General features: G+C 36.5%; 1 protein-coding gene and 1 long non-coding RNA gene across 4 annotated transcripts in view; one reads left to right on the top strand and one right to left on the bottom strand.

Annotated features, from left to right (window-relative positions):
• Positions 1–1,703: 1,703 nt before the first annotated feature.
• The window catches only part of crlf1a (cytokine receptor-like factor 1a), a 21,206-nt gene continuing 10,786 nt past the window's right edge, over positions 1,704–12,123 (bottom strand). The window contains exons 4-9 of one of the 3 annotated variants that reach the window (XM_024269908.2): positions 11,838–12,007; positions 6,759–6,916; positions 4,900–4,974; positions 4,742–4,835; positions 2,590–2,778; positions 1,704–2,470 (exon numbers count right to left, since the gene is read on the bottom strand). In XM_024269908.2, the coding sequence (XP_024125676.1) occupies positions 2,454–2,470; positions 2,590–2,778; positions 4,742–4,835; positions 4,900–4,974; positions 6,759–6,916; positions 11,838–12,007 (703 nt within the window). In that variant the 3' untranslated portion in view covers positions 1,704–2,453. The remainder of the gene's footprint in view (positions 2,471–2,589; positions 2,779–4,741; positions 4,836–4,899; positions 4,975–6,758; positions 6,917–11,837; positions 12,008–12,123) is intronic. The other 2 variants (XM_024269823.2, XM_024269741.2) reach the window with 2 other exon arrangements.
• Positions 9,726–12,123, top strand: LOC118598022. The gene is made up of 2 exons (XR_004947064.1): positions 9,726–10,105; positions 10,367–12,123. It is a non-coding gene; the product is annotated as an uncharacterized LOC118598022 (long non-coding RNA).

Below are 12,123 nucleotides of genomic sequence, written 5' to 3'. Positions count from 1 at the left end.
CCTGTGATAATGCTAGTGTGAATGCTTTAAGCTGAGTTTGGCCAATGAAGATTATAGTGACAATAGCTGAAGAGGCTGAAAGTGATAGCTAAAAATGCTGAAGATGGAAGGTGAAAATGCTGAAGATGATAGCGGAAATCACTGAAGCTAATAGCTGAAAATGCTGAAGATGATAGCTGAAATCACTGAAGCTAATAGCTGAAAATGCTGAAGATGATAGCTGAAATCGCTGAAGCTAAAAGCTGAAAATGCTGAAGATGATAGCTGAAATCGCTGAAGCTAATAGCTGAAAATGCTGAAGATGATAGCTGAAATTGCTGAAGCTAGTAGCTGAAATTGCTGAAGCTAGTAGCTGAAAATGCTGAAGATGATAGCTGAAATTGCTGAAGATGATAGCTGAAAATGCTGAAGATGATAGCTGAAATCGCTGAAGCTAATAGCTGAAAATGCTGAAGATGATAGCTGAAATCACTGAAGCTAATAGCTAAAAATGCTGAAGATGATAGCTGAAATTGCTGAGGCTAATAGCTGAAAATGCTGAAGATGATAGCTGAAATCGCTGAAGCTAATAGCTGAAAACGCTGAAGATGATTGCCAGCTAAAATATTAGCTAAATGCCAAATTAGCCTAAAAAACTGAAAAAAAAACCTGTTAGCCAAAACAGCTAGCTAGGTGAAACATTAGCTAAACTCCAAAAAAGCCTTGAAAACAAACAAAAAAAAAATTATAAGTTAGTCAAAACAGCTGCATGTAGCTGAAACATTACCTAAACTCCAAAATAGCCTAAAAAGCAAAAAAAAAATCCTAAATTTGCCAAAAATAGCTAACATGTAGCCAAAATATTAGCTAAACTCCACATTAGCCTAAAAAACCTTAATAAATGCCAAAACAGTCCAAAAAACCTAGCATAAGGCCCTTATATCTTTCAATTTTACTGCAATCTGAATCCATATAATAAAAAGTAACGACTAATCGAATATTCAATTTGTCATTGACTATTTTAATAGTTGATTAGTCGTCGATTAGTCGACTAATCGTGGCAGCCCTACTATACAATCACATTATACGTGTTCTATTTAACGTACAGAAGGGAATCTCATAGAAACAAGTATCACTTTAAATATTAGAAAATATACCTGAAAACATTCTGACACTTAGATGTGACGATAAATCATCAGCTTCTCATTGCCAGGGGTTGATTAGCATCAACATGTATCCCTTACATTTATAAAATACACATATAAACTGTCAGAACAACTTCTGACAGTGACAAGGATCTATTAGGAACAAGTATCCATGTCAAAAATAAATAAATCAGTGGATTTTTTTTTGTTTTGGTCCATCGCCGACAAACTCAAATTATGCAAATATTGGCTGATACCGATACTGGACAGATACATCGCCCATCCCTATTCATAATGGTGGTAAGTGTAATGATTGTAAGTCTTTAGTAACAATTTTGATTTTTGTACATTTCTTGATGAGTTTATGTGTGGATTTCGTTGCATAAAACACGTTTTTTTCTAGTATAAATATTTACATTATTGGCATTGTTTTGTCAGATTGTTGGATTAGACATTCAACCAACATATTTCCCATTCAGTCTTATTAAATATTAAAAGAATATGTGAGTAAAGTCAGTTTCTTTCCATTGCCATTGAAAAACAACATGGAATTAAAGCACATAAGTGAAACAATATGAATTCTTGATTATATTATTGTTTTTACTCCCTTTTTTTAAAGCTCTCTAGGCATTTAATTCTTTTTTTATCTTCATTTTGCCTAATTTGGATTGTTTTTCCACCTAAACTGCTTCAATCAATCCATAGTCATTTCCACACTCAGAGTTTCTGGCAGCATTTTTATGGAACATCATGAGAGATTAATAACAACTTCAGTCATTGTATAGTCTTTAGTAACTAAATATAATTTAAAAATTATAAAACATAATTTTATACTTTAAATATGCCCATATTAATAAGTACAAAAATAAAGGCAGCAAATCGTCATCAGTCACATACTGTCACTCAGAAATACACGGATCCTGGGTGAGAACGTTTGGCACATTATATAAACAAAGCGATAATCAGAAATACTGTTTCTCTCTGCATTGAGGTGAGGAGGTGGAGGATCCACGGGTGAGGAGCAGCCACTAGATGGTGCTTCGGATCCACAGGAGGAACACTTGAAACGTGTTTGCAGCATCTCTGTTGGATCATGTCTGTTCTGGGGTCCATCAATGTGGTGCTACAGATGTGAGAGCCGTTCATCTCGTCCACCGGTGGTCATGTGCTCAGACTGACGGCGTCTCCTCCACCCAATGAAGGCGGCCGGTACAAAATGTCTTTATAATTCCAAAACGCGAGCGTCGTCTCTCTGTCACACATAGAGAAAAAACACCCACTGCATTCACTCAGTTCATTTCTGCTTCTGACGCCAGCGAGTGCTATGATTTATCCCCTTGGAGAACCTGAATGGAGACAAGCGCAGTTAGAAATGACTTTTCATCAAACTCACACCAGGTTGTTTCTTTGCAGCACATCAAGTGTGCGTTTGCCCGTGCTGCTTCTCTGCGTTGGCGATGCTTACCTACCTGGTTGCGAGTTTTGTGGGACTTCTGCATCAACACCCTCCACTGGTCGTAGAGCTTCATGGACATGCTGCTGCAGCCGTAGGCGTGCTTCCGCACCCAGCCGAAGAACTGCTTCAGCTCCCGCCGCAGGGTGGAGTTCGAGTCCCCGCTGGACTTGGAGTCGCAGGAGCCCGTCATCAGTCGCTCTGTGGAGGGAAGACCAAAATTTTAAAAAACTTTTTTTACCAAACCAATGAAGCAAAGTCTTTGGTTCAGACAAAACTTTCTTAAAACTAGAGATGTCATGCGATTCTTTTTTGTGTGCTTAATTAATTGTGACCTGTAATTAATTCATCTAATTAATCAATTTTAATCTAAATTATTTTTAACCCAATAATTGCTGTTAAAAGCCTCATTTTGGCATATTTTATTTAGGTTTTGTATCAAGTGGCATAATGAAAGATCAAAGTAAAACTAAAAAGGTGGCTTTATTAAGTTTTTTTATTATTATAAAAGACTTCAAACCTTTACTTTGACACCATCAATATATACATATATATTATTATTATTATTATTATATATTATTTACATAAATAATATATAAATAAAAAACAAAAAACATCTGACTGATATTCAAATAAATTATTGCATATTTATATTTTTCTTAAATGAACATGGTACAAGATGGATAAAATGTTTCTCCAGGTTTGCATAACATAGAAATAACCTTCCGACACAAAAATTTGATTAACGCAAAAACAAAAAAATAATTTTCTAAAATGTCTGCAATTAATTAACAATAAACAGCCCTAATTAAAAACCAACAATCAATTTGTCTTTATATACAAACAAACATTAAATCTAGTTAACAATTTGATATTTTAAGGAAAAGTTTTTATTCATACATTTTTTAAACTAATTTTTGTTTTTTTTTATTATTTTAATCTATTCTGTAAATCCCTTTAAAAGTTTGAAGCTAAGAAAAACTACAAAACAAGTTGTTTATTTTTCTGTTTACGTAAACGAATACCTTTTTTTTCCTTTTCATTGTTTTTCTCTTTTTTATTAATTTACTGCTTTGGGTCTACTTTATGTTATGAGGTTATAGTTTTTAGATCATAGCTGTCATATAATTTGGGATTTCTACGTGTTCTGTGACTTTAGATGTGTCAATAAAGGTTAAAAAAACAGAAAAAATGTATAACATGCCAAAATTTTAAACTCAAACGTACAGGAACAAAATGTTGGGATATTTCTTCCTTTTTTTCCTCTTTTGTTCAATTTTTTTTAAAACAGAATAATAATTTGTTTTATTATATCAGTGATAATGATAAAGCAAATTATATAGAATTTCAAAATAAAGTTCTAAACACATCGCAAGAGTGAAAGACTTTATATGTATTAAAAAAAACAATGTTATAGCAAAGGGAAAAAGCATTTTAAACAGTTTAAGAGCAAACAGGTTTCTAATTTTTGAAATACTTTTTTAAAAAATGAGTCAACCCTGTAAATCTTCAAAATCCTAACCCACTATTTCCCTTTTTAAATGATAGTAATCAGTTAAAAGTCAACATCATTATACCTGATTTTAATCTTTAAAACCTATAAATTAAAAAAAAAAGATGAAAGAGAACACGACTCTTTCACTGATCAGTAAAGGCTGTCAAAAGCAGAGAAAACATGAAAGCCTGTTGGTGAGAGTGGTGGAGCAAAAGAAAAATGTGGGTTTTTATGAACATGGTTTTGTTTTCATAACTTGCGGTCGGTTCATGATAACATTTTGTTCTGCAGTTTCCGTGTTGGAGCGTTGGCACAACAGAGACTCCAGAGATCCGGGGAGGAAAAGCGCGAGGAGACTTTTACCACAATTATCTTCCAAATATCAGATTCATTTCCGGCCGGTGAATTATTGTAAACGTTTGACTGGATTCAGTAAAATGATTCAATTTTGTGGCGTTATTAAGTTTATTAGATTTGAGGAATCCATCTGGAATGAATGAAATGGAGGATGTAAAACCAGAGAGCGATCTTCTGCTTCCAGGAGGCCACCAAGAGCTGCTGGATACACGGTACACCGTGTTATAAAACTCATTTCTCCGCAACAAATTACCTCTCTAAGGGACCAAACTGCTCCTGGACAAAAAAAAGTGTGCGTGTGAGAGGGCTCACCACTGTGGGGTGTGGAGGCAGCAGTCGGGTGGGTCCACTCACTCCATATCCCAGCTTTGCGGGAGCCGTAGATGCCCACAGGGTTACACCGGACCTGCAGAAACGCCACTCTTAGATGCATTTCCACACACTCACATGTCCACAAATGCACACTTTACCTGAACAAAATACACCGTTCCCGGTCTGAGTCCGGCCAGTCTGCAGGATGTCTGATTCCCAACGTCGTCCATCACCTGCACAACAAAGAGAAGACAGAATAGCTCAGAGCTGGAGGTCCCACCACAGTATTAAATATCGATGGGCACAAACTTAAACAAAAGACGCACAAAACAAGACCCAAGCATCCATGGAAACCACACTGTTTAGTGACTCCTGATCAGCCTGTTTATGAAGCTATTTTTAAGTTAGCATGCCTGCTGGGCAGAGCCTGTTATTTATTAGAGCGCCGGGTATGCTGGGAAACGCGCAGACATGAGCGCACGCAGGTGTCCGTGCAAACGGCGCTGCAGTTAATATCGGGTCTAATAACCCCAGCTCTCCCTCTGGCTTCCAGTCTGTAAACACTTGTTAAGGAAGACTCCAACAGAAAACAGAACACGGAAATTACAGGCGTGGAGAGGGCCGACGACGTGATGGACGGCAGACGCCACACGGCCATATTGAAGGCATTAACAGCTGAGATGTATCCTTCCATTCCTCAGCGTGACCTCATGATGGGGTTCGCTTCAGAGGCGTTTTGTTTCCTTCAACCTCCCTTAAAGCTCTCAGATTCTCTCCTCTTGTCAATGTTATCGTCCCTCTGCCGCGCCTCTCCACTCCCTTCCCTTTTCTTCTTCCGCTGCGAGTAAGGACTTGCTCGTATTGCGACGGTACGATTCCCCTTTAATTGCTGAAGAATCTTCCTTCCAATTCAGAGGAATTTGCTTTTTTTTCATTCAACGCTGCAGGATAGAAGTCTTCAGGTTTCATTTTTAACTCCTTTTTCCTACTAATCGCAGCGGGAGAAACCGTGTAGATCAGGATGAAAAAATGTGCGTTTTGCACAACATCCATAACAAAAGCATTAGCTATCACATGTTCTAATGCATCTTATGACGTTTTATTGTTTTAACTCATGTTTTAATATATGCAGCTCCTCCTCCTTAAATTTTAGCCACAGCGTTTCTATTATTTTCCATTTTTACGTCTGTTTTATTATTAATTCTTTTATCTAATGTGTCTTACGAATTTTTGTTTTAACTAATGTTTAAATGTATTTTTTGTGTTTAACTGCATATTGATAAAAAAAAAACTATACAAAAAGGGACTGATTGATATATGGCTGTAAATTATTAACCATTATTTCTTACTTGTTCTGCTACACCAAAAAAGGGGAAAAAAAGGATTTCTGCATTAAAAAACAACAATATATTTGTCTAAAAACTGACAGGAAAAAAGCCAAAGACTTTTATACTGTTTTTTCACACAAATATATTTAAAGAAAAATCTTAAATTTCTAAAATTACATTAAAATGTAAAAACATAAATACTTATTCATCACTTTAATTTGCTTTTTGTCTCCCTTCTCCTCTCCTGAACTAGGCCTGTGTATCATCTTCCACCAAATCGGGTCAGGAAGACCCCCACAAAGTGTCTTCCTTTTTATCAAAAGTTCCAAAATATAAAAAATTTGATTAATAATACAATAAAGTTATAACATTTATGAAAATTGCTGATTTTTGTGTTGGTAGGACCATGACTAAAAGAGCAGAAAATAAAAGAAATGTGTATAATATACTATATTCAACATGATTTTTAGCTTTCGAAATAATATGTGTTCCATTGGATGTACAATAATCCTAATAAAATGTAATTTGAAACTGTGTTTTTGTTGATCTTAGAAATAGGAACATAAAACTCAACTAATTAGAATGATATTGATGTCAACAATGATCTTAGTCATCCCATTTTTTAGAATGCTGGTGTCAAAATAAGAGATTTATGTCAGATTTCTTAGTAAAAACGTTGAGCTCTTTACCTTCCAGTCCTGGTTTTCCTCCAGCCTGTAGCGGATCTGGTACTTGGCTCGAAACAGGAAGTCTTTAAGAGCGGGCGGGGCTTCCCAGCGGACGCTGAGTTGGTCCTCCAACTGCCCGACCCGGCTGACCATCACACCTGACGGGGGGTCTGTGGTCACTGCAGGAAGAAGAGATGGGAGAGGTAAATACTGAGGGTCCTTCATTTCACGTTGAATCAGAAAATAATTCAACATTTATTTATGATCACTAATCTAAAGTTTAAGGACTAGAATAGAGTTATTTTATCAAACAAACTTATTTCTTAAACTTAAAATTTAGTAAATAAAAAAATGAATATTCCTGTTTTTCTAGCTTGTATTTGTAATTGATTTACTTTGATTTTTAAGAAAAGTTTCATTAGAAGAACAGGCAAAAAAAAGATACATGTAAATATATTTTTGACACATAATAATTTAATCACCTGTCGATAAGACAAGGAAAATAGGAAACAAGTCCTTCTTTTCTTTGTTACTAAAGATATTACAGTAAATATCATGTCTGTGTAAACAGTAGTTTACTCTGCAGTAAACTACTTTAGTGTTTGGACTAAAACACTTTAATTCACAAAAACTGACAAACAGAGGCTGAAAAGGCTGTGAAACATTTACAGTTTGCTAAATATTTTACTTTCCATTATAGTAAAACTGAAATCAAAGATATTGTCAAAAATGACAGGTGCTAGTAAGAAGATACGCAGATATTGTTTCAAGACAAGAAAAACAAAGCAGAACCTTAATGCTACTACACTGAACTGAAGTATTTCTGTGCAAATATAAAAACAAGAAATGCAAAAATCCTAAAGCTAACTCTTAATACTGTTTACTTTTAATGTCATGAGAAAAATCCTGCACCAGACGTGCTGGTTAAAAATGGTTTTCATCTTAGAAGTTGCATCAAAAACAAACACATGTGAGCACAACTTTTTGAACCAAAATACCAGAATTTTTCTGCAAGAATGTTGACACCTGGACCTCACACTAAACTGCTAAGCACAGTGGTGGAATGTTCATGATTTGGACTTCTTGCAGTTGGTGTGTAAAGATGAATTCTATGGTAGGGAGGTACGGGAAGTTCCATATCACAGAAGTTCCAACCGTTTGAAAATTGATCATGGAGGAGAAAATTAATGAATGAGGTTGGAGTTATATGACACTAAGTCTTTTATATAGCTTAAATCCAAAAGATGGAGGGTTCAATAAAAATAAAACATCAATTTCAAGCAAGCCAGAAAATCTAAAAAAAAACGTCTGGACAATCAGATAATTTCAGAGTTGCAATTATCTTCTGGAAAGACTTTTATTCCTGCAAAAAGTTGAGATTTCAATGTGTTTGCAGGATTTAGAACCCCTTTCAATGTCGATTTAAGGACTGATATTTTCACATATGGAACGGCAAAGCAAAGCTCCCAGACTCTCTTTGTTTCTAAGGGTTGGACTTCTGCAAGCTGAAGAAAACTTCCTCATCTGACAATAATTATCTCTTTGACAAACAAACATTCAACGACAGACCATTATTTCAAGCTCTGCTCTTCTTTTTTCAGATGCATTCTTTATCAACTTCACTTCCCCCCTAAAATCTAATCCCTAACAAATAAACGAATACCGAAAACCTCAGAGAGGATGAGGAAGATTTAGAGGGAAAAGCTGCAGCCTGTTTAATCAATCAAGTCTTTTTTCTGAAAAAGAAAAGTAAAAGTAAGAAGCAAAAGTTTTATCTTTCAATATATTGTACGGATTTACCTCAGGAAAAATGAATACATTTCCCTTAAACTATTAAACTTTACACTTTGGTTTACCTTTAGAATTTGAAGTAAAAAAACACATCCTACAGTTTTTATTAAGTTTAAGATGTTTTTACCCTTTAATTCCTGAAGCGTCATCGGTGACGCTTAAACACTAATATGGGGTCAAACCAGGATCAGCTTAAAGTGAACAAAAGAACAATTGGATAACTTTAAAAATAGACATTGTAACTGAAAACAATTTTTGGAAATTTTGAAAACAATAAATTGTAAATTTGAAACCATTTTTTTGTTGAAAATATGAAAAACAATTTTATGAAAATATATTTAAAAAACTGAAAACTTGAAATAAGTCTTGAAAATAAAAAAACGTGACTAAATATTTAAATGTAAAAATTACCAATTGAAAAATAATTTATTTATTAGTAAAAGCTGCTTTTTTAAATTTACCCTTTTTTTCAGAATCTTCATTTTCAGTCCTTCACAGTTTCAATTCTGATTTTTGAGTTGTCGCTGCTGAGCTGAGCCTAATTTTACATGGGGGCGGAGCTTTGAGCTCATCGGCTACCAGGACATATTTCCCAGGGGTGACAGAAAGTTGAAAATTTAAAACAGCATCTTACTAATTGATACATTATTTTTCAATTGGTAATTTTACATTTATAGTTTTCTTTTTAGGCTGAAGTGGACCAGTGTCTGAGTGGTAAAATATGCTTGAATAATAAGCTAATAGGCTAAAGGCTAACATATTAGGCAAACAATCCCGAGTGAAATGTTCATTGCAAATCATCACCAGGAGGGAGTTTGCTGGATTCAAATTTAAATTAACCACTCCACTTCAAAATCCACTAGAAAGTTGTGCAAGACAAAACATCTACGAGCCATGCTAAAGCTAGCACAATAACAATCGACTATTACAGAATCAAAGATGGGCGGGGTGTGAAACTTCTGAAATGACTTGGGACATTTCTTTCATTTAAAAAAAAACAAAAAACTAGGGACTTGACCAGTTGACCAATCACAAAATTCAACTGTAATACCTTAGTTCAACCTGTAGGGGGCAGCACACAGACGGTTTTAGACTACAATTTCAGGAATTAAATAAGTTTATTATAAATTGTCAAAAATGTGGCAAAGATTTTCTTTAAAAGCCACATTTATAGAGATAAACAACCAAAACAAGTTGATTTACTGTTTGGTTACCCTATTGTCATGAATCAGTCCGTTTCCCCCTCAGACCACCAGAGGGAGCCATCGCCTGAGTTCTGCCTGTCTCCTGATTCTCATCTTCACTCCATTTCCCATAAGCCTCTGCCTGCTGTTCCCAGACCTCACCAGCTGTTCCTCATTCAAGCAATCACCACAAACATTTATAAGGAGGCTTCAGGCTGTGTTCAGATGTGAAGTCTTGTTCGTTTCTACAATTCTGAGCGTTAGCTTCTACTGTCTTGTTCCTGTGCAAGTCTGCCGTTCCTGACCTCTGCCAAGTTCACCACGTACTATCCAAGCTCCTTAAATATGGTTATGGATCCATCTGACTCGTTACACCTATAAAGAGATGATAAGGTGATGTAAAACAGAGCAGAGTAATTAAGAAATTGTATAATTTATGCTAAAATATGGACTTCTATTTTACTAGAAAGACTCAAATTTTGAAGTCTCTAAATGTGGGAAATATAAATTACATGAATACATGTTTGATTTCCGCTTTTTCCTGCCTAAATTTAAAACTGTTTTATCATTTCCCTAGTTTATCTATTGAATAATGCTTTTTGAAATGACATAAGTCCTGAAGGAGGGATGATTTTTCTTTTTTTTTTCCTCCAGGTGTCCGGTTTGCATTTTTGAAATACATCAGAAAGTCAGTGAGACGTGAAAAATAGTGGATGAATCATTGCTCGAGCTCGACACGTCGCTCCTCAACACGTCACCGCTCTCCAGACAGACAGAAACACAAGTTTCCTCTCGTTTGCCTGATTTTCCCGGGACTGAGGAATGCTGAAAGTCCGTAGGTGTTTCCACCTCACCTTGGTTACTGATTGGATGGGACTGCGGCTGCGGGTGAGTCACGGCAGCTCGCAGCAGGTGTGGTTTAGTGATGACCAGCTTCTGTTAGCATCAAAGGGAAGGCTGGGTCAGCTGGATCGAGAGGAAACTTTGCAGGAGCTCTCATGCACGTAGAGGCTGAAAACACCCACGCTGTGCGTGCCCCTCTGCTTTTCTGCGAGGCCCTGCCCTGCCCTAAAGGTGTACAAACAGGTGTGTGCTTGCATACATCAGCAAGAAGAAAAGGATTACCTTGTGACGGATGCTTGTCTCTCCGCCAGTGACATGAGCATCGCCTCAATTCGGTATTTCATCTGGACTTCCCAGCGCTCTTTGGAGCGTGTTACAAAGAAACCAGGTGAAGAATTCCAAGCTCATCAGGTTGTATTATTTCAAGTCCAAGTTTTAAAGCCTCAAAAGCTCAAACTCCACAGGCCTCAGCGCTGGAGGCGCCTTGGAGACAGGATTAGGTGGAAGGATCAGTCAGTAACATTCCATCAGTCTGAATGCTTTTCGGTGTGCATGTCCAGCAAGCAGAAGTAAAGAGAAAAGGAGCTCATTAACAGAGGCGTTGTCCGTTTAGAAGTGGTTTCTGAGCATCACTTTAAAGACCGTCTTCCAGAAAGATTACCTGAACATGTCCTAATGCTATAAAACAGCATATTTAATGATGATGGACTTCAAAGCAATCACCACAACAAAGAACAAAGCCGGCCTTTAAATTGTAAAAGGAATGAAGGTAAAAATGATCTGTGAAACTAAACGTTTCCAGAGAGCGCCCAAACAAATTTAGACAATCCACGGGAATTCCACGGAAATCCCGTGACTCATGGGATTCCCCAAAAAATGTCAGCCTCTAATGTGAACATTACAGTTTTTTATTTACATCACTATGCATGAATTAACTCCTCTTTTGTTGCATCAATTCAATTCTGGTTTAATTGATGAAGGTTATCTCCTTCTGTATGTCCACCGTTGCTTGACAAAGTTGTGTTGCTGCTGTCTTTTGTGTTGTTTTCATCTAATTTGTTCAGAAATTCTCTTGAAGACTTGAAGTTTTGGTTAAAGATAAAAGTAGAAACTGCGTACACACAATAGGTTTCATCTCTGTGTGCACAAATGGAACAGGAGATGAAAGGTCAAAGGTGGACTTGTTTAGTTGTTTAAACTCCTAAAACCTGGAGGCCACGCTGACACGGAGATCTGAGCTGGTAAGCTAAGCAGGTCAAAGTTTGCTTCTTCTCACACCCACCTACTTCTAGGATGTCAACTGTGATGACATCAGACTTGGCCTTGCCCAGCTGGTTGGAGGCCTCCACCCAGATCTCGTACGGCGTGAAGAGGTGGAGGTCCTGGGTGATGCTGCAGGAGTACGGCAGAGTGTGGCTGTTGTCCTTGCACTCCTTCTCTGTGCCGTACCATCTGTGAACACAAACCACGGAAATCACTGGATTGTAAAGTACCACACTTCATAAAATACCATCATCTTTTTTTTACTTATTTGCAGACTTTTTTCAAATTAAAAAAAAAATTAAGCT

This window comes from Oryzias melastigma, linkage group LG22 (assembly GCF_002922805.2).
Source record: "Oryzias melastigma strain HK-1 linkage group LG22, ASM292280v2, whole genome shotgun sequence".
In the NCBI taxonomy this organism is placed as follows: Eukaryota; Metazoa; Chordata; class Actinopteri; order Beloniformes; family Adrianichthyidae; genus Oryzias; species Oryzias melastigma.
Note: the sequence above shows the minus strand (reverse complement) of the source record. Positions and strands in the feature narration are given on the sequence as shown.